Source organism: Lepisosteus platostomus, chromosome 25 (assembly GCF_059453375.1).
Source record: "Lepisosteus platostomus isolate fLepPlt1 chromosome 25, fLepPlt1.hap1, whole genome shotgun sequence".
Classification (NCBI taxonomy): Eukaryota; Metazoa; Chordata; class Actinopteri; order Semionotiformes; family Lepisosteidae; genus Lepisosteus; species Lepisosteus platostomus.
This window is the reverse complement of record NC_142635.1, coordinates 12,736,282-12,763,846: the sequence shown is the minus strand read 5'-3', so window position 1 is coordinate 12,763,846 and position 27,565 is coordinate 12,736,282. Positions and strand designations below refer to the sequence as shown.

General features: G+C 42.5%; 1 protein-coding gene across 19 annotated transcripts in view; it reads right to left on the bottom strand.

Annotated features, from left to right (window-relative positions):
• Positions 1-27,565, bottom strand: part of LOC148641124 (pleckstrin homology-like domain family B member 1) — a 105,323-nt gene that overhangs the window by 50,310 nt on the left and 27,448 nt on the right. For 17 of the 19 annotated variants that reach the window (XM_088619184.1, XM_088619183.1, XM_088619175.1 and 14 more), the window contains exons 2-4: positions 23,627-23,728; positions 18,153-18,276; positions 15,725-15,895 (exon numbers count right to left, since the gene is read on the bottom strand). In XM_088619184.1, coding sequence (XP_088475310.1) covers positions 15,725-15,895; positions 18,153-18,276; positions 23,627-23,686 — 355 coding nt within the window. In that variant the 5' untranslated portion in view covers positions 23,687-23,728. Of the gene's footprint in view, positions 1-10,125; positions 10,819-15,724; positions 15,896-18,152; positions 18,277-23,626; positions 23,729-26,945; positions 27,117-27,565 lie in introns of those variants that run through there. The other 2 variants (XM_088619177.1, XM_088619191.1) reach the window with 2 other exon arrangements.

The window sequence follows — 27,565 nt, the reverse complement described above, 5'->3', positions numbered from 1 at the left end:
GAAGAAGATCATTACCCCGGAGCTGAAATGCTGTTTTCAGTGTTGAAACACTGAAGACAGCAGGAACTGGGAAGTCGGAAGCCCAAGGAGATGATCAAAGCTAAAAGCCAGGTTTTATAGCTGCCAGCTTGCACTCCGTTAAAATTCCAAGGAAGGGGATAAAGAGATGAATCAAAGCTGAATTTTTCCGCTGTCTGCACTCTGACATCAGTGGATGTCCTGTTGGCTCCTGAAACATTTATTTCTCCAATCTTTAATTTCAACAGCCGTTGTAGTGTGTTAAGCTACAAACTTCCCTTTCCACTTTCTTCGGCATGATTTGCGGATTGCGATGGCAGTGGAGCTCAGGTGCTTTCTAATGGTTTGGGCCTCCGGCGATTGGAGATGGACCCCGGCCACACAATAAAGGACAAGATCCGTGCGCTACCCTCAGGGCTGAGGCCAGGCAAACACTGAAGAAAGAACGGGCCAAAACTGGGCCAATGAGAGTCTGATAAACAAGAGGAGATGTCCAGTTGAAGTCATTTCTACTCAGGAAGGTGCCACTGTTACTGTATCAAAAGTTTCCCAAACTTACTCATGCAAGGATATCTACTGTTGGATAATTTGTGCTTAAATAATCCAAAATTATCTTATGGTACGTGTTTAATAAGGTTATCTTCATCCGTTAAAATGTTCATGGCCAACCAATTGCATTTCAGGTCTAAAACTTCATGAGAAACAGACCCACCTAAGGGGTTCACAAACTGTTTCTCAGCACTACAGTCTTTTCTGTCTGGGCCAGCATCGCTTTGAACATCGAGTAGGTTCTGTTGCTAATAACCTTGAAGTGGATGATATGGTTTTATTGATATTGGCATGGATGTAGAGTTGGAAAATAGATCTCCCAATGCTTTGGGGATGCATCTTCTAACACGGCAACAATTTACACAACACTAATATCAACTTCACAAAAATTGCTTCTCAGTCTTTTAGCTAAGGTCAAGCGCACTTTTTAAAGTGTAATTATTTTCCCAGCCAAGCAAACCTATTTTTATATGGTAATTATAAGAAATTCAATTCCAATCCAGGGTGTGTGTACAGAGCAAGTAGAAGACACCATAACTTATGGAATATATGAATAGCTTCTTATATAGTAATTATTGCAAAGCTTCAGCATTTCCCTGTAGACTTTAATTACTTTCAAAACTAAAAGAGTTGATCTTTTTCAGGTGCCCAGCTCTGCACCTTGAGTTTTAATCTAGGAAAGCCAATGGTTAACCAACATTTACTCACTGGCTGTGCAAAACAGTCAGAGAAGAGCTCTGCGACCTTAAGCTTTATCAGACATTAGGGAAATAAGGCTGAATATCAGGTATCTTTGTTTATTTGTAGTGATAAGAGCAAAAGGGCTGAGAGAGGCAGAGAGTTAAAGCAGCTGAGAGGTCAGGGACTAAGAAGCAGGGAGGGGTTCAGTGAGATGGTATCAGGAGAACATGAAACCAGAGACAGAGATCTGTGAAACTCAAGGGGCCAGGGGATGAGTTCTGCAGTCCAGCATAAAATCTTGGCACAAAGAGAATCTTCTTAGCGGAGCGGAAATGACCTGCCAAGGGAAGATCAAATCTGTTTCACTGGAACCCTGGCTCACGGATGAGTGATTTGTCGATGTTCACAGGTCTCCTTTCCTCACCCACCCAGGTGACGCAATCCTCAACGGCAGCCAATCAGGACACATTGATTTAGGGGAGTTTCTGTGCATGATGGATGTCCTGGGGCTTAAGTGCTGGAAGGCCCACGGATTTAAAGAGCACAGCATGGCAAGCACTGCTGCGCGCTCACAGGTGTCCCAGAGAAATGGCAAAGCACACTATACTAATGCATCATCGCTGAAAAGGTTGGGAAATGCAACAGGCCACAAGTATAAATAATGAAATCTAGGGTTGTGCTAGGGTTGTGAAAATCTGACACAAGCAATAGCTTGCAATAAACCAGCCCGAGGGTCTCTCGCAGTGGGAGACACCTGCTACACCTGCAGGCATCGAACTACAGCTCGTCCTCATTACAACTTGCTGTACTCAAAACCGATCGTTCTCCTGTAGGTGTCAAAAGGAATATTCCCGTTATCGCTGTGAGCATGATGAACGTCACACCTCACGTCAACAGAGGGAACTTAATGACTTAATAGCTCTTCTAGATGGTAGCAATGCCAGTAGTTTCAGTTCCTGTCCCTTTGAAAGAGCCCAAATTAAAGATGGCGCTAAGGGCAGCCAGGACGTCCCTTCACAAAGGTTTAGACATACAAGTCACCACACCCCTCCTCCCCTGTGCAGAGTAATCATTTCCCTTCCTGCAAATCCTGTAGATAACACACAAGCTGAGGCTGCAGCTGTGGAGCGGAGCCGTGATTGTGCCACTGACTCTAATCTCAGGGTAGCTTTGCTGCTGGCAACTTACAGGCCTGTGGAATGTTGTTATGCCCCACACCCACCCCGCCTTAGACACAGGCTTTAGATGCCCACCCTGTCTCAGGAGAACGCTGACCACTTTCATATCTCAGAAGATAAAAAGGCTGAGGGGTTCAGACAGTCAACTGCAGGAAGTGTTTTAAGAGAGAGGGAAGGGATGGCTTCCACTATCATTTTTCCCAGCACAGCCATCGCCATAGAATTAGCTTTACTTGTTCCTTTTCAGTCATTGAGCTCTGACACAGCTTTCCACTTGCACAAACACAGGCTGTGCTAATACCTAACCACCATCGGATTTCCAAAAGAGGATGGCAGGCATGTGGTGGGGGGACACCGGCCGGGTTCAAGACCAACTAGTTACCTGACATTAGCACCAGCACGACCTGGGCACCAGTGAGTCCTGTCCTGTTTTCAGTGACTGCTGCATCAGTCCTCTGCCAGGCATGCACATTCTGCTGTTTGTATTACAGGGTGTGTCATTCAAAGGGTTGATAACACAGATATTTAAAAAAAACAGATTATTAACATTCATATTGACAATTTAGCAAGTACAGATTTATACAACTGAGCACTTTATTGGACAAATCTGAGTGAAGTATCTTACTCTAAAACAGAAACACAACTTTCCAGTGACAGGTCCAAAGCCTGAAAGATTGTTCCACACGACATATTGTTTTGATAAGGATGTGTATATGTTAATTTCTGCTGTCCTGATTTCGTGGGGAGATTATAATTTAGGGTTAGACTTTATAGTAATAGATCATTGCAGAAATAACTGCTGATTCTGCATAAATAAATCAGACTAGTAATATAATCCTAACCCATAACAATAATTATAAAGTATGGAAACAAACGTGTGCTTAGAGAAACAATCCTAAACAATAAAATAAATGTCCATATTTTTGGCATGGCTTTTATCTATTACCAGGAAAAGGCTTGCAATTTTTGTAGCTTATTACTGAAGCCCTATTATTCATTGGAGTTAGTTTCTTCTTCTCCTGGAGAAACGCCCAGTTTAATCAACACCACACCACTCAGAAGAAGCCATAAAGATTAAAATATAACCTGTAAGATGGAACCAGTGCAATCTGAAAATTAAACTCCACAAGCCAACAATTACCCTAAAAGGACAGCCGTAATTGAAAAGGATAAAAGAGTTAAGAAAAGAAAGACATTGCCATTTTACACTTAAAAGAGAGAGTGTAATGAGATAAGGAAATTCAGAGCAACCAAGAGCTCTGAATCAACCAAGGAATTGATTAATGAGACCAAGGTACACCTACAGACCTTTACATTTTAAGCCAATGAGGCATACCAGAATTCACACACTAGCAGCATTAATTAACAAAAAAACTAATCAACAAAAAAACATTAAAGTATATCTGTTAAGTAGCCATTATGATTTCTTTCTAGTAAGAAAGAAATCCTAGAGATTCATTTTTTTGTTCACATTTTTTCTGTAATAACTCAACAGAAGAGTTTCTCCACTGTGACTTTGCTGAGCTAAGACTTCCAAATTGTGTGTCAGATGTTTGCTTTGCAACTCACAACATGAGTAACCCTTAAAGGAGATATAAGTACAAATATAGACCTTTGGGTCTGAATAAGAAGAAGTAAACACTGCCCTGACAGTTTTTAAAGCCTGCTTTGAAAACATGCCAAGTTTACCTTAAGGAAAGCATATAAATGTCAGTATTCTGGAAATCCATAAAACACTGCACATTTTAAAACACTCTCACTCATCACAAGAAGGTAGAAAATTGCTTATTTAAAGACAAGATCTGTAGTTACCTTCTACCTGCAAATAATCGGGCATTGTTCTAGCAGGGACAAAGAGCACTAACCCACCTAAGGGAGCACCTCTTAATGCAACACAATTATCATTCTACGGACCTCTCTCATTGGTGATCACAATCATCACTACAGAATGCGGCCTCACAGGAACTAACTACTGTACTTCTCTTTGCCTTCACTACTAAACACTCTCTCAATCTCCACAGGCTAAACTAGAAATCTAGGTGCAGATGCTCAGCTTTGCGAAACTGCATTTTTGTCCTTCTCGTAATCCTAGCACTTACATTTGGAGAAATTATGCCAGCACACATACTGTATAGATCATCTACATGTAGAGGCATAATACTTGGTTTGCACTCTTGGAGTATTGAAACAGATGTGCTGTCTTAACTGATACTTCATGCAGAGACAGGCAGAGCAGATTGTCTACGATTTGAGTTATTCAGCAGCAAAGGAATTTTCTTTTACATCAGGATCCAGCTGTGGCAATCTTTGGGTTTTATCATTGATGAAGAACAGAATCACAGTTGTCAAAGACAGCTAGTGGCTTGTGCCAGTTTTCAAATCCGTGGCAGTAATTTCCCAAAGGAGCTGGATGATAGAACACAAGCATATCTCCAATTTAAAGGTAGAGGAAATAGAAATAATGGCGAGCCAGCTTGAAGGCCATAAAACTACAACTCCCAGAGACCCCTGGGACTCTAGAGAAGAAGAGGATATTAGGTGATCTGACACAGCTGGAGGATAGCACCTGCCTCATGTGCAGGTTAAGTATGGGGATACCAGAGTTTGTGTTTTAGACCAACGAGCAAGAGTCAAGGAGAATGTTAGGAATACAAAGATCCTAAGAAGGAATGATATTTTTCCGGGAAACAGATATTTGGAAGGAGAAACTGGAAGGCGCCCCTTGACTTTGAACTGGCTGAGCAACATGATTTGGTTTAAGCAAAAACCTGAAGTGGTCTAAAGCGGCCATCACATACGAGATTGGAAAAACGTATTCTTTTTTTCCAGCATAAATAAAACATTTGTGTTTTCGTAGTCATGCTAGTGTTTTGTTGCTGAAACCCGCCTACAGAAAGATACCAGAAATTTAAAAAAACGCGTAGATTTGTTTTGGAATGTTCTTATCTCAAGTCTTTTCACACTTTGGGTGCATATACAAAATAATGTAAATCAAACAATATAATGACCATGAAAGAGAACAGCTAAACATCCCATGTTTTTTTAAGTACATGTACATTCCAAACCATGAGATATACCGGCTTAATACAATGCTCTAAGGTGAAACAAACTGAAAATGAAAATCAGTTTATTTTGATACAATGATGTCACTAGTCCAGCAAGACTGAATCACTCTGGATATCAAGAGGTGACTTCAGGTTACTGTATCTTTTATTTTATCAGAGGCAGCGTAGACATTAAATGTCCTGAGGTACCTGAATACAAGAGGAGAAAAGGCTCAGATTCCCTGGATTAATTCCAATCCAGATAACTACAAAAATCGCGACAGGATGAAAGAGAGCTTCAAATCCTTGGAAATCAAGAGAAAGGGAGAAAAGAGCAGATGTAAACGGGGTGGTAGCGTATCTTTCTGGCTGGAATACCTGGCTTTGGAAAATAATACTGTGGCATCAATCAATGTCATCACAGCTTCACCTAAATGGGATGGGATATGGAAAATGACGGAGGCACATGGAATATTTTTCCATATGGAGAAAGAATTGCTGTACACACCCAGCAGTTCTGGCAGCCTAACGGTAAATGATGTTTATTTCCATTAACTTCTTCCTTACAGGACACAAAGGGACTGGGGGTGTTTAATTTTCTTCGCAGCAAAGGAATAAATGCCCAATTTCACCACCTCAGAGAGAAAGCACACCCACCCCCTTCCTCACTCTCTCCCCATCCCCCATGGAAACACAGAAGGAGCCACCTCATGAATATGCATGCTTGTCATTGTCACTGTAGCTGATAGGAGTGGGAGAGGGAACAAAGCACATGACCCCTAAATTCCGAATCTCCCTTTATCTCCTTGGCTCTGGAGTTTTAAAGGGAAATTCCAAACCTGCACCCCATTGTCTAATGAAAGAAGCGGTTATATGAGGCCAGAAAACAAATACCACAGTATCTCCCTCAATGGCAGAACCTAGTGGTAAGTTCAAATTTCACCAATGTGTATAGCACAGGATATAAACCGCATTCCTGATGTGGTCAAGACTAACAACACGTGTCATGAAGCACCAGTAGCGTAGGTCTCTAAACTATTCTATCCCGGACAGCTTAACCACACATGGTGACTGCTAGACTGAAACAACGACACTGTCCAAACGCTCCTTCACCTCTCTCTTTCTGTCTCGTGTCTCTGTCTCTCTTGCCTGCCAGCACTGAGGATATGTGCCACCTCACCTCAGAGCTCATTCGCACCAGCCCTGCCAGCCCTGCCAACCTGAGGGTCTCCAGCCTATTGAGACTTCTCTCTGGTCCTCAGCTTTGGGGAGGGGGGCTCACTGCAGCAGACCAGACACCCCTACTGATGAGCTGGCTAGGAATCTCAGGAGAGGCAGGGAGCATATTTAGATGAGTAAGCAAAGCACTGCTTTAAGCTCCCAGCCTTGTGCTATTTGCCAAAACCACCAGTGGGTTCCAGCTGAGCTACCACAGTCTCTGGTGTTGGGTGAAACGAGGAGAAAGTAATGCCTTAGTCCAATTCAGTACTGAATTGTGCCTGTGTACTCCCCTCTCTCTCCCCCTAACTATGTGGATCTATGTTTGGGATTATCAGTCCACACTAAAACAGAAAACAAATTTAAACCTTGAGATAATAAAAAAAGGGTGAAACTAGGATTGTTTTGATACAACATACCCTTGTACTGGCTCTAGCTCCTTGTACTTTCCCACAGAAGGCAGGCGGACATGTTGCTGTAAGTTTTTCCTGGTAACACTGAGACCGTTAACTCTCTTTAAAGCAGCCAACCCCTAAAACAAAGGGATTCTTCCACCTTTCCACCAGTTGCCAAGGCACTGCCAGTTTTACTAGAGGGAAACAGGCCAGACACTAGAGCTCACCAGTAAATCACTTGTCCCTGAACTAGGAGGCACAATACTGCAGAAAACCAAGAGAAACACAGGCAGACTTTCAATTCTGAACTTGTTGTACAAAGAACCAAGGCACACTTTAAAACACCTGTCCAATTTACATTTGATACTTAAACCAAGTCATAACCTGCATTACCTGTCATTACAAGATACAAAAGTATTCCAGCTGACAGGTACAATAAAATGATGAAATACTGTGAAAGACTAAAAAATAAAACACTTTTCAATGTTGAATTTAAATTTGAGTTTCAACAGTTATGATATGGCTTTGCCCCCCAAGCTTTTACAGCTCTCGAAGGTGAAATGCTTTATCTGTCTAGTTTTCATATGGCAGAGGAAATTAAGTTTGCAGTGATAGGGCTCAATAATGGTGCCTGTCTCATCGTCACATCAGATTTTGCCTGTTTCTGCTTCTTTTAGCAATATCCTGCTCGTCTGCTATCTGGAACATCCGATATTAAAGATGACAGAAAGCCTGCTCATCTGGTCCGAAATATTGCAACCTCCAAGCTTCTGCCAATCAAAGAGGTGACTAAGGAGAAACACAGCAGGCATTATGCTAAGCAAATTCATATTTTTAAAGGCAGGAGATGCACAAGATTTCAACCACCAAAGTCAAAAGCAGAAACTCTCCTTGTAAATGAAGTGTATCTAGATCCTGTATGAACAAACAGAAAAGACAGCTCTCAATGGGACTTTTACATATTGAGTATTACACTCCTGTTTGATTCCAAATGCTCTACTGTTTCAGTCTCTGTTAAACTTCATTCAGTGTTTTCCTCATATAAACTTCTTCTCAAAATTGCACCAACTGAGAGATACAGTATCACAACTGAGCTTTGCAATAATTCTAAGTTAAGGGCATTCCTCTTTGTTAGTCACGTATGGTGTAGAACTTCAGTACATTGTGGGAAACAGACACATTTAAACTTTTCACCCAAGAGAAAACGGAACCCGGAATCTTTGATTACTTACACTAAGTTATTGTTCAAATCCAGACCATATGATGAATTAAAGAGATGTTTCTCAAGTTGTTTTTCCAACTGAAAACTGTAGCTTTAAACAGGGTTTCTTTAACAAATAGCTTCACACAACCTGTGTCTGCTGCTTGTGCACATGACTGGAGCACATATTGCCAAGTCTCTAAATTCAGATGTGGCTGTATGGACAGCAGGCCCATGTCAAACAAGAACAGGTCAGTTATGTATTCTGCAAGCAGGAGAGCAAAAACACACCAGCTACAAGACACTTTTATTTAACCAGAAGCCTGAAGGTGCATGGAGTAAAATGCACACCAAACGACACCTTATTTTTCTGTTGGTAATAAGGTCTTCACTGTCTGATCCTTGAGGAAAAAAGAGAAACCAAGAACGAGAGCAAAGGGTTAACCTAAAGGACAAGCTCCAGGCTCACACTGGACAGGAATAGCAGTGTAATCTTATACTGCCAGCCAGCCTATGACACTGTCAAAATGGCAACTCACCCAACTGTCCTGGCAGTCCTGTGCCCCAGGGTTCTGAGACAGTAAGAGATCCATATGTATTGGATTGGTTCTCATTCCTGTATAGCTGAGATGTCAAATAGAGGTCCAATGTCTTCTCCTACTATAGTTCATTATGCAAAACACTTGCTTATTTACTGTACCTACAAAACACCCTGGGGACAAGTTAGAAGTACTAGACTTATACAGCTAATTAAATAACTAGTTTATTAAATAACTAGTCAAACTATGCAGATGGCAGATTTAGTGGAGCAAATACCAGAAGATATCAGGCAGTCAGGGAGTCCTGAGTCCCTTTCTGTACAGTGCAGATATATCGGAAGAATTGTACCCGTGGCTGGAGCAAGAGATGTTACAGTAAGCGCGCAGAGGGACAGTTCTTGAAATCAGACAGAGCTGAAACCCAGAAGGCCATATACTGAATACTCATTGATCCGTTCAGTGAAATAAACATGCAGGTAATGTTTCAGGTAAGGTATAGAATGTGCCGCTTTATTCTCAATGCGACCACTGACTTGAAATCCGTTAAATCGATGTAATCTTTACATTGTTAAACGATATTTTAACAGTGTTAAACGATATTTTTTCTACAAAGTGTAATGATAGTTTGGGGCTATGATAATAAAAAAAAACGTGTCGTCTTTGTATAACACGTCATAACAGAAACCAGTGAAAATATGGTTAATATAATAACATTTGAACAGGTAGTTACAGTAAAGAAATTAAGTCAGTTTTGTCAATTAAATTCGTGTTGCTTATTACGTCCTGCTTGCAACATAGTAAACTATTTTGGAAGCCACGTTATGACAACTGTTCGCTTTGTGGTCCTTACTAGAGAATAATAAAACCGCTGTATCATAAGTAATCTGATGTTCACACCCTTATCCTAAAACCTACCTAAAACATTTATGGTATTTCATGATTCACGCCAAGCCAGATAGTTTTACTAATTCGAATTTGACTTCAGGCGGTTCAAAGCTCGACTTGATGTCTTAAAACGTAGCCTAGTTTTTATCAGCCACACAAACAGGTTTATATAACAACAACAAAGCAATACAGTTTTAAATGATACACGTGTTGTAACACCGTGATTTTAACTTTCACAGAAATAGGCTCCCACTAAAGGCTATCTACAGCACATTATATTTCCAACTGTTACCAGCAAGCAAAAAAAAAAGTTGAAGCTTCGTAATGCAGAATGATACGTAGAATCTTGTGTGATTTGAAACGTTCACCCATGAATCGCTATTTTACACAGAGAACCATGCTGTTCCATTCACTTACTTTAATCAGATCCAGTGAGCTGTGTGCCTCGAATCCACCTTTGTCAACGCAGCGTTGTACAACCTCTTTGTATAAGCACCCACATGTATATTCTTATTAGTTAGTAATCGATAACTGCTCCACAGGCCGCTACTGCGGGCTGCGAATGCGCTGGCAGTGCCTTTGTGGGGGTAATTCAGTCAGTCTTCAGCCATGTCCAGCTTTCGGACCATCTGCGTTTGCAAGAAAAGGACACATGTACCCGGACAGAAAAGACCTCAAGCAACCAACTCGCGGAAAACAACGTCGGAGTTGGTCAGCAATGGGGATATTCCACGTTATCGCAGCAGACCCTTGCCGCTAGTATAATCCCGGGTGCAGCGCTCCTTTGTTAACGCGAATCCAAGATCTGTTCCGCAAACTCTGTTTGAGAAGAGATATTTAAAAAAAATGCTCAGATGTATACATTTGTGGGGGGGAAAAGGTGAGTCTAAAATCCAAATAAAGTAAGGGCTGGCTTTTTATTAGGTCTCACGTGCCATAATTATTATTATTTATTATTATTAACACCGCTAACAAACGTCTGCATCAAAACAAGAAAAAGGGAAAGTCATCGCTTTTTACCGGCGCCCCCAGCCTACTGCGTATTCTATAACTAAATCCCGAACAGCTGTACAGTGCACACTCTCCTGCTCCGACTGATTTCTCACCAAGAGATAGAAACTGGGAGCCGGGGATTGGATGGGGCTGGGCGGCCGCTACCTCCTGACTCACAGATCCAGCGAGCAATCCGGGTGCGGGAAGCAGGAGAGAGAGGTGGGAACTGGATACTGTTACAAGACAGCCGCCAGTCTCTCCGCCTGCCTTGGCATCCTCCTAGAGCCTCTGTATCTGTAATCTGCCCTGCGAGACCTGCAGGATTTAAGCAGTTTCGCAGAACGATAATAATAATAATAATAATAATAATTGCTTACACTTATATAGCGCTTTTTCTGGACACTCCACTCAAAGCGCTTTACAGGTAATGGGGACTCCCCTCCACCACCACCAATGATAGCGATAGCGTAACGGTAACAGAACTGCGTGTGCGTTTCTTTTTCATTGCTTATTTCATTGAGCGCTGACCTATATTCCTCCGTCGTTAATGATACTGAAGCAATGTTTTAGACCATATTACACAGTACCCAATACCCTACACCTTATGATTTATTCGTTCATGACTCATTGCACAAAGTTAAAATTTCACTTAAAACACCTATCACCTCTTGCATAGGTGACTGACTTAACCATACACAGAATTGCGCATTCTTGATGGTGAAGTACTGTACATCTGTCCGAGGCGCTGACTGCTTTCACTTGGTGTTCACTACAGGTTTTGAGTGTGAAAGAATAACGGAAACATCAGGCTCATCATAATCTTGCACGACAGCGGTTGATGGTTGCTTAATGGGACTGGGTTTTGAGGGCCAGCAACACCGCAATTTCATTCACACAACCCGTTTGAGAGCTGCTGTTTGCAAGTCTTTGAGCCAGCGTTTAAGATTTCTAAACATTATTTTGGACGGCTGTGGCGGTTTGAAAAAAAAAAAGGCCGATGTTTACTCCAAGACAAGAACCTACAGAATGTGAGTAATAATTATTGAACACGTGGAGTCAACAACACGCCAGCACAAACCCAGAAGAGTTAATTTTCTCCACTGCGTCACTGAACCAATCACAGCTACAGCTCCCTCATAAACCATGAGCCAATAGGAAGAAGCCACAGGGAAATGGAACACCCTCCTAGAAGTTCAGACAGCATTCCTGGTTGCCATGGAAGCTCATTTTTGGTTGCAGATGGGGGGTCAAGCAGGCAGAGGGACACTACAATGAGTCCTCAGTAACCTGTGGTCAGATTCTGTGCTGGGTCTTTAAAATAAAGATAATACAAAAACAGGCCACAAACTGCATTTAATAACATTTTGAAGACCGGATTTCTTTCACGTATCGCAGCAAACACCCAGGGAATTTAAAGCTAGTTTCAGCATGATCTGCTGAATACAGGAAAACGGTGACATGTGAGCAGTTCTATATACACAACAATGTGCAGAAAAACAGGATACCACCAAGCTACAAATAAGTTAAACAGCTTATGATATTGTTTCACAATTTAAATCCTTAAGTTAAACAAGTATCAGTGCACTTAAAGGGTTTGCCACTAAAATTAAAATGCAACACACAAGAAATGTTGACTTCTCTTTCCCAGATTCTGGGTACAGAGGATAATTTCCGCACAGAAGCAGGTTTGTGCCAATCTTTGTCCAAGCCTGCCTTCCATTCTGTGAGATCTCACACCAGTACATTCAGGGTTCTTGCCAGGGCAGACCAACTGTCTTGACTTCGGACACCCCTTTAGATCTAAAGGAGATTATGATTATTTCCACTAAGTGAATTTCACTTAGAGCCCAGTAAGGCCAAGCAAATAGGACAGTATAGGTTCTTTGATATAAATTGACAGACAACCTGTCACAGTTAAAGAAGAAGTGACATGCACACTGAAGGTTTTGTTAAAGGAGATCTGTTTCTCTTTACATCGTTTTGCTCTCTACCTCTGACCCCAGCAAAGATTCACCATGGAAACAGACTCTGTGGTAGCTTGCAAATCAATCTCTTGAGTTATACTGGGACTGGTAGTTGGTCTCTCCTTGCCCTCTCCAGAGAATAACATTGATTAGCTGTCTGGAGCAATTTGGACAATGTCCCATCAAACTGATCTCTCAGTCTATATGCAATGGGAGTTACAGTGCATTCGCCTTGTGGGAACAGTTTGCAACTGAGGCAAGACATCGCTGGATCGAATTCTACGATGTTGACAAGGTTGTGCATTTTAATAAATGTGGCCTGTGCCTTGGTGTTTTACTGATTAGCCATCGGAAGAGCTCCGAAGGAGCTTTCTTGTTCCCCATATGGTTCCTGTCCAGATTAGAGCAGCGTGAAAGTTAGGAATATTGTCATTTTTGGAAACAAGACCACTTTTCTGATAGGAGTTAAGTGTGGGGCTAAGAGAGAAAGAGGACAAGGAGAAGCACTCTGGTTGAAGAGTGGCTTCAGAGAGGCAGAGGCCTAGAATCCAGAATTCATGTTGAGCTGTCCAAGGAGAGGTCTGTTTAACTGACTCCTGTATTTGTCATGTAACAGTTGGTGATAACGATCCATCTCAGCTAACAGCAAGAGCATTTCACTAGATGCATTGATGGTATAAAGTGACGCCAGAGATGAGAACAGCGAAGGTTTTTAAAAGCACATCAAGCCAGCTGCTACTGCACGTCCATCTAGAAGCATCACTTCGCACTCGAGAGTCCAGCTCCACAAACCATTAACATTAGAGGGGCCAGGAAAGTAGAGGCGATATTTACAGTGAGGGGAGTGCAGACTGAAAGTGATTAAAAATAGCAGTGAACATTCTCAGATTTCTGATGGAATCCGGGCAGCCAAGCCCAAGTCTGTGAAACTCCAAGCCTGGGGCTCTGTGAGGCGTGCCTCCCAGTATCCAGGAAACACTCGTAATAAAGCACCAGTGTGTCACTACATAGCTTCAGGGTGGAGTCTAGCTGGGTAAAAGAAGCATTGATAATGCAACATCAATAGTTTTGGTCACAGAACCCATGGTCACAGCCAAAGAAGCTCATTGATTTAAAGGTAATGCACTCGATGGTATACAGTACAATGCTGAACTTGGCATGCAGTAGTTACTATCGATCCTGCATCCTAGCTGCAGTCCTTAACCTTCAGCTGAGCATCTCCAAACCTTGCCTGTAAGGGTCCCCCAGCTGAGCAAGTATGTCTTTCCTGTACAGCTTCAGAATGATATTCTGCATGCTTCCAGCTACAGGGACAGTATAATGTAGAGGTCTGATTGCAGATGCATCCGTGGTTCGAAAACCCAGGTTTGTTCCTGCACAGTGCCAGCATATTGTTTTAAAAAAGAGTAACACAATCACAATCAGTTGTTCAAAATTAGCAGCGGACGTGGCTGCACATCAATTTCTTGGAGATCTCCGAACAGAGAGGTTGAGAACATCCTTGGAGATCGATAGGTTGCTATGAACAGTACTTGGACCAGTGAAAACTGGTGTCCTCATATTCATCGCTATTTTCCCCAGTTTTCTTGAACTTTTACTGTGCTTTGGATGTATTTGAAATGACCTTTAACAGTTCTGGAAAAGGGGCACACTCAATCTTAGCAAATTCAACATTATCAACGTACAGTAGCATTGCACACTCCGTTTCTTAAATTTTCTTTTTCCATTTCTTATGTATTTTGCTCAACATTAGGAGCTTCTTCTTGTTTCACATCTCTTAATATTGTGGATGAAATATGCTTCCTGCAATGTTTAAGAGCAGTGTAAGCTCCACATGGCCAGCTGTAGCTCTGATCTCCTAATGAGACAAGTTCTCCTAGTCCAGCCAAGAGAGGACATCAAATTCAAGTGAAAAATAAAACACTGCAAATTAAAAGTAGTCATGTGTCCACCATTCAGCCTGCCTTTTATAGATAGTGCAAAGAGAAACACTACGTCTCGATCATCTCATGACTAATCAATGCAGGCAATGATCTCGAAGACCATGTTTCAGAAGAAGTCAGAATGAGAAACAATAGTATTAGCACCCATAGGGTGGCTACTGACCGCAGACACTATGGCTGAATTCCTAAAGACACCTGCAGCACCCGCGTTTTGTCCATGTTCTTAAGGAGAAATCAGTATTTACAGTGTGTGAAATAGATTCAGATCAGCAATTTCTTCAGGGTCGGTTCACAGTTTGTATATTATTTTCTTTGAAGGCTAACTTTTAGGTACAAGCATAAATGAAATCCGAGGAAGGAGACAAGGAAGCCCTTAATGTTATGTCTACAGTTCCTGTACTACTCCTCTCTCAGGCAGCTCAGTCACAGTAATACCAGGGTGTGCAGGATGGCTGGAACAGAGTGGCAGAGCGGAGCTCACTGCCAGGACTGGCATGGCACCCTCTGTCTGGGCTGACTATTCATAGACAATGACCCACATTCCTGAGACAGTGGCTGCTGGACAGAAACACTCCCCTTGTGACTTCAGACACGTGACTCCTTCAACACCCTGTAGGGTGCATGGGACAGATTATAGTGGAGATGGCTTTTTCAAAACCCAGCTGACAACAGCATTACCTTTTCAGACTCCTTTGAAAACATCTGTTTCTTTTTATCCCTTGGGTAGCATGTTAGGAAGATGATGTACTGAGAAAAACTGCTTCGGCTTGTGGTCTCATGCTGAGGATTAACTAAAACGAGACCGGCACGTTTCTAATCCCACTCTGACACCGACCTACATTTGAACCTTGACCTCCACAAGAAAGAAACTTGATTGGCTGGGCCTTTCATTGTGAGTGCAGAAGCTTGTTTTCCCTACTTGTTTGTTGTCTCTGTGATAGGGCTACCGTAGACACAGTCCAAGGGAAGTCTCAGCCAACGGCTGTCTTGTTACAAAGCAAATGGATCAGAAAATGAAGCCCATATGGGCGACACGCAGCATTTCTCTGCGTGAGGGCCAGAAAATCAGTCAAGGAGTAGTACAGGAGCAGCTATAGCTGGAAAGGCACACAGTACCTTGTGTGAGGCGGACAGGCCTAGTGACTGGGAGGCCGTCGATGGAGCAGGGGTTTCCACAGGGGTGCAGGATGATAACTCCTCCATTATTCTCGAGGTAGCAATGCTGTGCCACGATCCCTGGGCCCTGGATATTGATGTCCTTTGCCGAATGCCCAACCGTGGTTCTGCCTGGAATATCAAATCAATTAGTGCTTTCTTATCCCCCAGGGGAACATTTGACAGCTATTACTGCTGTGAAGGCACCAGAAAGAATAAATGAATTGGTTGGTTGATTAATTGAATGATTGAAACAAACAAACAAACAAACAAACAAACAAACAAACAAACAAACAAACCTCATGATCACAAATGTAGGGGCAAAGATGTTTCAGGACATGTTAGAATGCTTAATAGTTACTTAAGCATTACTTAATAGTGAGATTGCAGAGGCGATGAACAATTTCCTAAGTCTATTTCTGTTACCCTATGGGGAACAGAGGTACCCCCCACTGGGAGTGGTGCAAGTTCACAGTGGAGGGCATGAGCCTCATATTCCAAAATTCTGCCATAATGCCATCAGTAAGGTTACTCCAATACTTACATACTTGTGGTTCATGTTCACAATTATTCCTAATCTATTACAGATTGTAGTACTGATGTTTAATGCACCTCCCAATTCAACACATTCCCTCAAGGGGTGGCTAAGAAAATAATAGTCCTCTCTTTTAGAGCAGGAAAAGGTTTATCTATCACATGTAACACGTCAAGAAACTATAGCTATGCTACTGTACCTGTAGTGTCTGTCATTGTTAAAGAATCTTGTAATGCTTTGTTATCAGGTGGTCTGTTACTTTCTGTCTTTCATTTTATGCAAATGATCTAAAATGAAGCTGTATATTGACAGTTAATATCACCCCTCCAATTATGAAACTCCTGCAAGAGATTTTTAAACAGAAATGTGGCTTATACATACGTTATTATTTCATTTGAGTTCTGTGGGAGTATTTCAATAATAGAACATTAGTTGAATTGCTTGATTTGTACATTTCTTCCAAAGTTGAATCATTTTCTGTTGAGTCTAGGAGGGATTACTGAGGAGGCATAGTGGAAACAAAGAGAAACTAAGAGACTAAGAGGAAACAGGTGTCTAATATTGTGGGTCACGTAAGTGGGTTTAGCAAGGGAAATAACAAAACTGATTTAATCTCAGAGCAACAGATCACAGAACTAAAGTCGTGCTTTCAGTAACTTTCAGTAAAAGCCTGTCACACACTCTCCCCACCCCCAAACCCCTTCAAAATCCTTGCCCTCATTTCCATTGAAATCCGAGATAAGGGAGAAAGCACTTGGAATGTCACGCCGGGATGTTAACAGACACTCCCCCCGCCTCATTGCAGGTCTTAACAAAACATCAAAAGCAAAATTCCTCCCAGATTCCTCTGCCAGTCTGACAAACCGAAGAGGACTGGGAACTGAGCCGGGGCCCAGTGAGGAACGATGCCCTGGCAGTTAAGGTGGGTTGGAGGTTTTGAGATGAGCTACATATTTGACACTTAAACTCCCACCCCCACCAAACACATACAAACTACAAAGAGAGGGTGACAAAAAAGAGGGTCAGGTCGTCACCCTTTAATTCACCACCCAGAGGTCATAAACGCTCCCCAATCGAGGCGGTCTGTGTGTGCGTGCTTGTGGGCGTGTGCTGTTCTCATCAGGCCAGGGCAGAAGCCTCGGTTTGAGAATCCTGTCCTTGCTGCGGCACTCTGAGCCAGCGCCGACAGCCCTCAGAGTGGGGGTAGTGTGCGGAGCAGCAGGCTGATGTAATGGCTTCTGCTCCGAGTTAAGTGCCACTTTGTATGCAGCTGGCCCTGCCTGACGCACCGTTTTCAGTATTATTAACTACGAGACGGCCCTCTATCTGTCGTACTCTGGATGAGGAGATGTGGTTTGACGTGAACTTATTTGACTCGTTTTAAATCACTCCACCGCACAGCCGTTATCCTTTCAGAGTTTTGGGGGGTGTAACTTTAATTTCACATTCTGGAACTCTCTGCCCAAGGATATCAGAGAGTCACCTTCTCTAAACTCCTTCAAATCCAGACTCAAAACCTTCTTCTTTAGAAAAGCCTTTACTTAGTACCACCATCCACAGTCTCCTCTGTATATTGTAATTGTGTTTTATCTTGTGCATTCTTTTTATTTATCGTTGTTGTCATTCTGTAAAGCGCTTTGAGAAGCCACCTTCTATATATATATAATAAAGTTTATTATTATTATTATTGCTGCCGCTCTGAACTAGTGTTTCGACTTCAGCTCTTTTTCAAGAGGCGAAATCTCCCAATTAGTCTTCAAAACACCTTGAAATCCAGCCTGCAAGCTGACGCTGTCCCAGTTTCAGTGCTTTCGCCTTTTATTACGCTGGTGAATGTTTCGGCAGTGGTCTTACCTTCCGGCAGTGGCAGCAATGTGATGGCAGTACTAAGGCGCCCACTTCCCAGGCTGACCAGATGGGGGCGCTCTGCCTGAACTTTCAGCCCCTTCCCGGTCTCAATGAGGTCCAGAGGGGTGCTCTGTGAGGGAGAGGACACACACACACCTGAAAAACCCACCATGGTTTAAGTCTCCCCTGTTTGTTGGCGAGTTGGCCAGTGGACTTGTGCACCTATCATGAGCATCAGGAAAGTTACTTTATGGGAAATAAAAATATTAGCGGACAGACTTCTATGTTTTGACTTCTACTGTGCTTCCCTTGGAGGTAAAATTGAGAATATTGCCTGTCCTAGAAAAGAGTTAGAAAAAAACACAAGATAGACTCTTATACTAGATGAATTTCACTTTCTGGTCAGCCCATCGTTCACCAGGGTCTTGTTTGGGCAGGGGCCACTCATCTCCACAGGGTGCTCATTGCCATTTCCTCCTTGTTGCTCCAGAACCGAGCCCCTCATATGCCCCATTACCCCCATGTACCAGCCTCTTCTGTTACGGTGAGTAGTTCTGAACCCCGTGCAGGTCACTGAGAGAGTCCGATGGCTTATGAGTCCGAGGGAAGCGAGGCAGCAGAGTGGTCAGTAGTCCCAGGCTAGAAGTCGGAGTCCGGTTAGAGAAGGCAGCGAGGTAAACAACTCCAAAAAAGGGGGCGAGAGGAAAGAGTGGTCAAAAGGTCCAAAGCTAGAAAGGTCTGTGTGTCGGTAGCCAGAGGTTCGAGGATGATGCGAGCTCAGATGGCGGATAGATTCCTAACACCGAGCGAGGACTGGGAGTCAACGGAGGGTTTAAATAGTGAGGGACGAGGAGATTGAATAATGAGAGTTGATTGGTGCCAGCTGTGCTTGTAACATCCTCCTTACTGCCCGGGCACTTCGGCTGGTGGCATTCTCCGGCCAGAGAACATAGAGCTGTGGGAAAACATTCCACCTGTGTCTGTCACGCCCCGCACTCCCCCTCGCAAATGCCATTATATTCCCAAACCCACTGTTTCACGCTCCCATTCCTAACTGAACCCATCACATTCTCACAGGCGCCAGATTCCACAGATTCTCACTCCTGAACCAATTATCACACCACGTCCTTCTTCCTTCACTATTTAAAGTTCCCTCACGCACCAAACCTGGCTCACTATTGAAAAGCCTCCTTTAGAGTTTTTTAGTGCGAGTTTCTGTCTTGTTGGATTTCCCGGTTTTTGGACTTAACTTTTCCCTTTTGATCTGGTCTCTTGGATTTGGCCCTTTGGATTGTCTTCTCGGTTTGTCTCGGCTTTTCTGGTTAACTGATCTCTAGCTTCTCCTATCAACCTTGCTTCTGGATTGCGATTTTGGATTGTTTCCCTCTGCATCTCATAGAATACACAGCTATGCACAGGATCCTCGGAAAACTACCTGCCAGATCCCTGACAGTGCCCTGGTGTTTAGGATGTTTATGTACAGTATTTCCTAACACTAAAAGGACAGTAGAGCAGCTGAGCCAAATCTGACTTCCCTCCTGCAGATAATAAGAGGAAGCTGGGAAGAGTCGTCATGGCAACTGAATTCACTGGGAAGCTTAAATCTGAACTGAATATGGGAATGTCTCATGCCTGTGTTTCTGTAAAGAGTGGAAGACTGCTGTTGGAGCCAACACCAAACAAGCAGTTCACTCTAGAAGCCTAGTAAAGTCACAAATTCCCCTCTGCTCTCCAGTATTTCCTACCTCTGATTTTGTACAGTGTGTAAAAACAAACAATGGAAAGAGCAGCTTTCTTTATCAGTGGCAGTAAGTTCAAAATGCAAACTGCATCCCAGTCTCTCATCTTGTAGGGTTCTTTCACTATGACCTTCTAGTTTATCGGTTCTTTCCTCAAGCATCACAACACCACAGTGACCACTGGATCCATAGCGGCCACAGGGTGTTAACCAGGCATAGACCATAAGGGCTGAGAGAGTATACCACCTTCCTTCGATGGTCCTGAATTATGTCATGCAGGGGAGGTCTGGGATACCTGAAGGTCACATCGGCTATCTTAGTTTCTGCCAAGAAGCCTTGTTCTCCACTAGACCTTCAACTCTGAGTGCAAGTCCACATTCCCTCACCCCTCAGCAGCTCGGATGTGTATGCCACACCATCAGTACACCTGGATCCTCAGCTCCAGCATCTGCTGGCTTCCTCAGCGGACTCACAAAAACTACCCATAGCTCTCTGAAGTCTAGCCAGGTCATTAAGCCACACTCCTTTTCGGGAGACTGTCCATGACTCCTGAAATAGGATTATCTGGATTCAATTAGGCAAATCAGTTTAACCCAGGAACAGATAACAGGATTTACTGTAGATTAATGATAACGCCATTTGTATTGACCTTGAGATAACAATCCGAAGTTGAGAATTGATATGAGGTTTTGGTGATGACAGAATTCTCCATTCTGAATATTACTAAAAAAAGGCCTCTGTTTCCCAAGATGATGCCCTTGATCTTTCTTACAAAGTGGAAACAGTCTGCCTCCAGCTCTTTGTTGATTGATTCCATCTCCTGGCTGTCACGCCTTGCTGCATTTTGTTTCCAGTTAGACACAACTGATATTCTATCCTGCATGAAAAGACTAGAATTCAAGAAGTGGTATCAGTCTGTATCAAAGTTGTATTGAAACCACCTTTTGGAAATCCTGTAATATGGTTCTATGCACACTGCCAGATCACTAAAACCAAGATACCAACCAATGCTACACTGAGAGATTTATGAATGTGGTTTTTGTTTCTGCCCACATGAATTCAACTTCTTATTGGGTTTAGGAAGCAATACAATAATCTAATGGTGAAACAGTAGCATGGAATTTAGCATTGCTGCCTCTCAAATCTTGTGTTCTGGGTTTAATTCAGGACTGGGGTGCCTTCTATGTGGAGTGTGTTGGAAATGGATATAGAAGTCTACATCTTTAAACTTTCTGTTCTTTGCCAAAGTTGTGCTTCATTTCCCAGCATTTCTCTTTTTCCTGAGTCATGTGCTACTTAGCACATTAGGGTTTTGGGGGCTGGTCCTCCATCATCTCTCCTGCAGATCCAGGTACATTGTGCTGTAGAGCGTTGTTGGAGCACAGAGCTTACAGTGGAATCACAGGCAATGGTTACAGAGCCCGCTCTGTCACACTGACACCTACAGACAACAAAGCCGCCGGAGAGATCATCTCCTTCCTGGTCCAGGATATCTGTTGTTGGCACTTTGCAATACATTTATGGCAGACAAACAGCTGCAATTGTGCTGCACTTTCAGAAGCATGCCATTTAAAAAGTCCTGTTTGATTGAACCTTGTAAGCTCTCCCACAAATCCATTTAGACTCAAATGCCATTGTGTGCGTGTGTGTGTTTTCTATCTTACTCTTTCTTATCGCTGCCCTGCATCTTGTGACATTTGCATTGTGCATTCAATAAGCTTTAATACTGGTGTTAACCTTCATTATTTCACCCTATGTTTATCATTTTGCTGTATTTTGTGCCTCAATGTGCGCTTTTCCCTTTGACATTCAAAACCATTGAGCTTAGAGTCCATGTCAAGTCAGAGTGACACCTTTTATGACTTCAGAACTGCCACTGGTCACAAGTACAGCCTGGTTACTTTATTACCTCTGAGCTCCAGCTGTTTTCTTGTCTTTGTCATAGTGCGATACATTTGTGTCATTCTGGCCAATCGGTCAATCTGGCCTTTGAAAATGTACCAATAAGGAGTGGTGAGGGGGCAAAGAAAGAAGAAAGAACAGAGAAAAAGAAAGAAGAGGGTAGAGGAGAGATAAACTAGGACACAAAGAGTCTTAGGATCAAATGTGTGCCCGATGGCATTTCAGTTAGTAAACAACCAAAACATCACTTGGGACTCTCCAGCCCTTTTTTAACACCAGTTCATCCTTAGAGGGGAGAAGTGAGGCTCCAGTCTATCCTGATAATGTCAATGTGCTGCCCAGTACAATATGTCTTTCATATATAGATTATAATACAATATATATTCTAATCTATTATAAAAAAAGACCCAAAAGGAAGAGAAGGATACAGCCATGTATCCTGATGTATGATGTATCTGAGGAGCTGAGCAGGATTGCTCCCTGTTGTACAGGGCGGGCCCTGGGCTGAGGCGAACTGGGCGATGGCCTCGGGCCCCAAGGCCACCAAAATATGTTTGCAACACAACATAGCTTTTTGATAGGCAATTTCACTTGTAGGCCAAAACCTCCCTCCCTAAATAGTTCCAGTATAATAACTATGAAATAGTATTAGTTGTGACTGTCAGTGTAGTAGTTCGTTTCAGTGTCGGTTGCACAGTAAAACAAACTGCATCTTGTCTTCGCCTTAAGATGACGGTATCAGAGAGGCTTCAGCAGCTGCTACACCGAATGCTGTTTGTTTAAAGTAGTAAATCAGCGTTGGTACCTGGTCTTTCATTCCCTATAACATGTAATGAAACATTACAAATGACCTTTTACTTGTGTCGCAAACCATGTACGTGCTGTAACGGATTAGAATTAAAATCCTGTAGTTGCTACTGGCAAATGCGCTATGGCCTCCAAAAGGACATATCCATAGGGCGCTGTGAAAAGGAAGCACAGAAAAGAGCAGGATAAGTGACCTCGAGACAGAGGTACACTAATTAAGTCGTTGTAATCATGCATGTAGATTTAATTTGGTTTTGAGTCTGTCAGATCCACGTAACTAGCGAACGGTAGATGAGCCACATTTCCCAGACACGTAGACTACTTGAAGTGTTTTAATAGAAGCTAACAGATTCACGTTTCAGGTTTTCACTTCTGCTGTTCAAAATACCTGTCGTCGTTGTAAAATTCTTGTCCGTGTTTGTAAGTTATTTATCACGTGTTCTTGAAAGCTGGTTAATAAAAATGGTTCTAGTTATATAACGTCTTTATTTAATTAGTTCTAAATAGTCAAATACGTTTCGGGTGGTAATAATAGCAGCGCATGTGGAAATTGTGATCCGGAAGGGCCGTTTTCCAAAATTTTGCCTAGGGCTCTCAAAAACCCAGAGCCGACCCCCCCGATTGTATCAAAGATATTCACCCCTTATCCTGCAAGGCTTCACAGAAACTCCTCAGTGACCCAAGACCTGGAAAGGTGGTAATCTCAACCAGTTAAATCAATAATCAACTCGGCCGTCTTGATTAAGTAATTTTGAACTGAGGCAGAATGAACCCTGGAGGATCTGCCAGCCCTCCGAGAACAAAGCTGATATATCTGTTTTAAATTCCCTCATACTCCAAACCTTACATAAACTTACATTTACCCCCGAGGAGGCACTAGTTCAAGATGTATTAAAAGGAAATTGAATCACGTCTTCTGCAGAATCAAAATAGGTTTGGCAGGGCTGGGTATTTCCTCCACTGAGGGGTTTTAAAAGTCTGTGTAAGACTTGTGCAACCCTGTTAACTCGCTGACTGCCACTTGAGGCCTACCTGTAAAACTTGATGGGTCTGTCGCGTGCGTTTGGGTTGGTTTCGGTTTAGGTTGTCCATGGCGATGGCGTTGTGTATCACTCCATCCGGTTCGTAAGACTCCTGTGAGAGACAAACACAACTGTAGTCCAGCAGTCCAGTCGCCTTTTTGTCAGCTGGTAAATACAAGCTGTCCATCTGAGAATAAAGAGGACTTCCTCGGGTCTAATAGATAATAATGTCTAACAGGTCTAATAATTGTTGTTTTTTGCTTGATGTTTTCCCAAATATTTTTTTTTAAAAAGCACGGATACAATTATAATTGGCTTTTTAAAAAAGAAGATTGTAGGGATTACTGTTTAGTATTTTGTCATGCTGTACCTTATTGTGTACCACAGTTTTCACACAGCATTTAAAACATGAAGCAAGAGATTTGTAAAAACTATGACACAATACTGTTGATAGTATAAGAAACTAGCCGCTAAGTTTTAAAGTCAGCACTAAATTGCTCACTTTTGGGGAATCATTTCACATTAATGGCTCTCATCACTTTAGTGAGGATCCAAATGATTTGCAGTGTTACCAGTTGTATTTTATTTAGTTGTCTTCAGTATTTTTTTACTTGCTTGCTTTTGTATCTTCCTGACTGGGAGGTTACTCCAAATGTTTATCAATGTTCAGCTTCTGAGAGGATGTCTTTCTTTCTTTGATTCTAGTGGTTGAATACCTGAAAAGCAGCTGATGTTTTTGAGAAACAGATACCATGGTAAAAGGGGTACAAATGCAGAAATATGAAACTAATAACACATCTACTAGTTTGTACCCAAATATTTAGTCACAGAACACCCAGAGGAAGTCATCCACTTTCAGGGTTTCAGGAAGTTTATAGCAGCTGTTAGAGCAGGAATAAACAGATTGGGGCATGTACTGTCTGTGTTTACAGAGCTGGATCAGTTTAAGAACAGGATGGCTTGTTTCTCTGCAGGTGGCTCTCTTCTTCCCCTTGACAATCTCGCAAGAGGCAATGGGACTTTTCCCGTTTTCACCAAAATAGCACAAACTGGTGTTTGTGTGCTGGAGTTGCAGACAATTCCTGGGGATTAGTTCAAGCCTTGTAGAGGTATAGTCACAGAAGGCCCACAGGAGAAAGGAAATGTTTCATCGCACCGATTGTCAACTTAGATTCTGAATTACCTCTGCTCAGCAAAACTCTTCGAATTATTTGAGAACAGAGCATCCTCTCCCCTCTAGATTTTTCCTCATTAGAGTGTCTCCTTTCGCTACTAAGATCCCGTCCATCTGCACTGCTGGCATTTCTCCACGTGACTCACTCCCTGACTCAGCCCCTGTGTGCACACAGCTGGCAGACAGTGCTCAAGTCTGTAAGCTTGTTCAGTGGATGACAGCCAGGACCCCCAACCCAGTGGCACAACCTTCTCACTTACAGCCAAGATAGTCACTGACTCAGCTACACAAAACATCATGCGTGTGCTTTACCTGACCCCTGTCTTGGCCTTTCATCAGAGCCTCCTTTCACATTTCAAATTCCAATTCCTTTTCTCTAATTCAGTGGTTTTGATAACAGCTTAGGTGGATCAAAGCAAATCACTAGCTTTAGACACTCCCTATACTATATTTGTACTGTACACAGGTGAGATCTATAATAACAGTGTGCTCAGTGAAAGATATAAACAGAAGCAGTAAAACAGTTTAACTGGAGTGAATTCCTAAGTAAAATGACTCATTTTGTTGTGCTTGTTGTCTGTTGCTTGATGTTTTCCCCCCCAGAATTTCAAAATATTTTGAAAAAAAAAACATGGATACAATAATTGGATTTTTAAAAACAAAATTCTCTGGATTTCTGCTTAGTATTCTGTCGTGTTGTACTTTATTGTGCATCAGGGCTTTCGCACTGCATTTAAAACTTGAAGCAAAATATTATTTGTAAAACAAAATACAGGCTGAAGTAATGAAAGGTGTTATTATGGATCCGGGCTATGGCACACTCTTTACTGTCTATAACATTCCCCCATTTACATTTTGTAGTTCAAGAAACGCATAAGGGTGGGAAACTACATCCCAATTGGCCACACTTGATTACATTGACGAGGCTAACGAGATGCTGCCTTGAGTTAACTGAGCACAGGCCTTTATTGACAACACCTGTGCTCAGTTAACTCAAGGCAGCATCTCGTTAGCCTCGTCAATGATATAAAAGGGTGTGCAAAGGCTCATTGAGTGTCTTTTGGAGATCAAGCTGCTAGGTGGAGGCTGGTTTAGTAGAGTCTAGTTACCAAATAGGAAAGATGGAAAAGATTAGGACTTTTGAAAGGAGGAGAAGATTAGCCACTTAACCTCTGTGATAGGCTTGTGTTTTGAAACCTGGGAAAAGTTGTTGGTTTTACTTTTTTCCCCAAGTACTGAAGGATGTGGGTTCCTGGAACCTACTACTAAGAAATAAACACTTTGATAACTCCAATATTAGTATCACTGGAGTGCTTTGTCTCTCATACACCAGGCAACAAGCATTGCTAAGGTGAACTGCATCCTATTGTCACAATATATAGTCTTGTGCTGAAAACAATTTGCCTTCTTTCATTGGTAGTAGTAGTGAGCTGAGCTGATTGATAATTAGTAGCCCAAATAAAAAAGAAGAAAAACAGACTATTTTAAATATGTAGACAAAGTACTGAATTTGGATTGCATAGCATTTTCCAGTCATGTTTTTCATGTCAGGAATTGTCTATACAGCTAGAACTATACAGTTAAGAGCCTGCTTTACAAAGTTACATTTTTAAAACCGATTGTGGAACTTTGGGTCTCAATTAGTTAACTTTTCAAGTCCAAAAGCCAGGCTAGTTCAAAGCCCATTTCCCTCATTTCTTTTCTTTGTTCAATTGCTCACTATACAATGTCATAATAAGCACTCACTAGCTCTGCCTAGACAGGGGCCCTGAAGTAGCCATCTATACTTTTTTGTATCTGTTTTATACACAAATAGACCATTGCATGCTGGAACCAGGGCCCCACAACATGAGTTTTTAGAGGAAGATGTTTCTGCTCCATCAAACACTGAGTGTTTTTGACAGTGGTGGAGAGCCATATTCTGTTCTTTTATGGGAATAGTAACACAGGCTGCAAAGACACTGAATTGCATTCAGAGTAAATGGTTTGTTCATTTCAAGTTCACAAGAATCCTATAGCTTTAGTCTGAAAGTCAAAACCTCTATCTTTCCAAAACCCAATTTTTTTTTTGCAAACTGTATTTTCAGACTCTTGTCCCAAATGACTCAAAAAGTTCAAACATGTGGAGAGCCTAGAGATTGTCGCTCAAAATTACCTGTCTGCTCTTGTCCTGCATTGACGACGCCTCCATAGTTTACTTCTCAGTGGTGACCAAGCCAGAGGTGACGCAGATGACAAATACAGTAGCTCACTGTCCCATAAGCCAATATCCACATGCAGTGCATAGCCACAGCTCTGAGAAGAGACTCCTCCGCTCTCTGGCGGTTCAGATCTGGATACCTGCTGCACTGCAGCTGGGGGACCTGCCTCGTCTTGCTCAAATCAGCTAATCCTCACATTCCTGCCCTGAAGCTATGCCCCTGATAACACAGCCAGAGAGCAGGGGAGAGATGGAGGGAGGGAAAAGAGGGGTAGGGGTAGGGGTAGTGGTGGGGGATGCAGCTGGGAGAGTCTGAAAAGAGGAAGGAAAGAAAGAGAAAACTTGAATCTTTTTTTTTCCCCCAAAAAAAGGATTACAGTTATGGATTTTATCCATTTGCTGGTATCCAGATGCACTGAGATATTGCTGTTTAGACTGGAGGCTAAGTGCTGCGATTCAGCTTAAACTGAATCTTCAACCCAGTGCAACACACAATAGATTTGAAATCGTGAACTGCACCTTGTATTTCACAGTGGTTATAAAACAGAGCTCGCAACCTGTCCAAAATGTAGCTT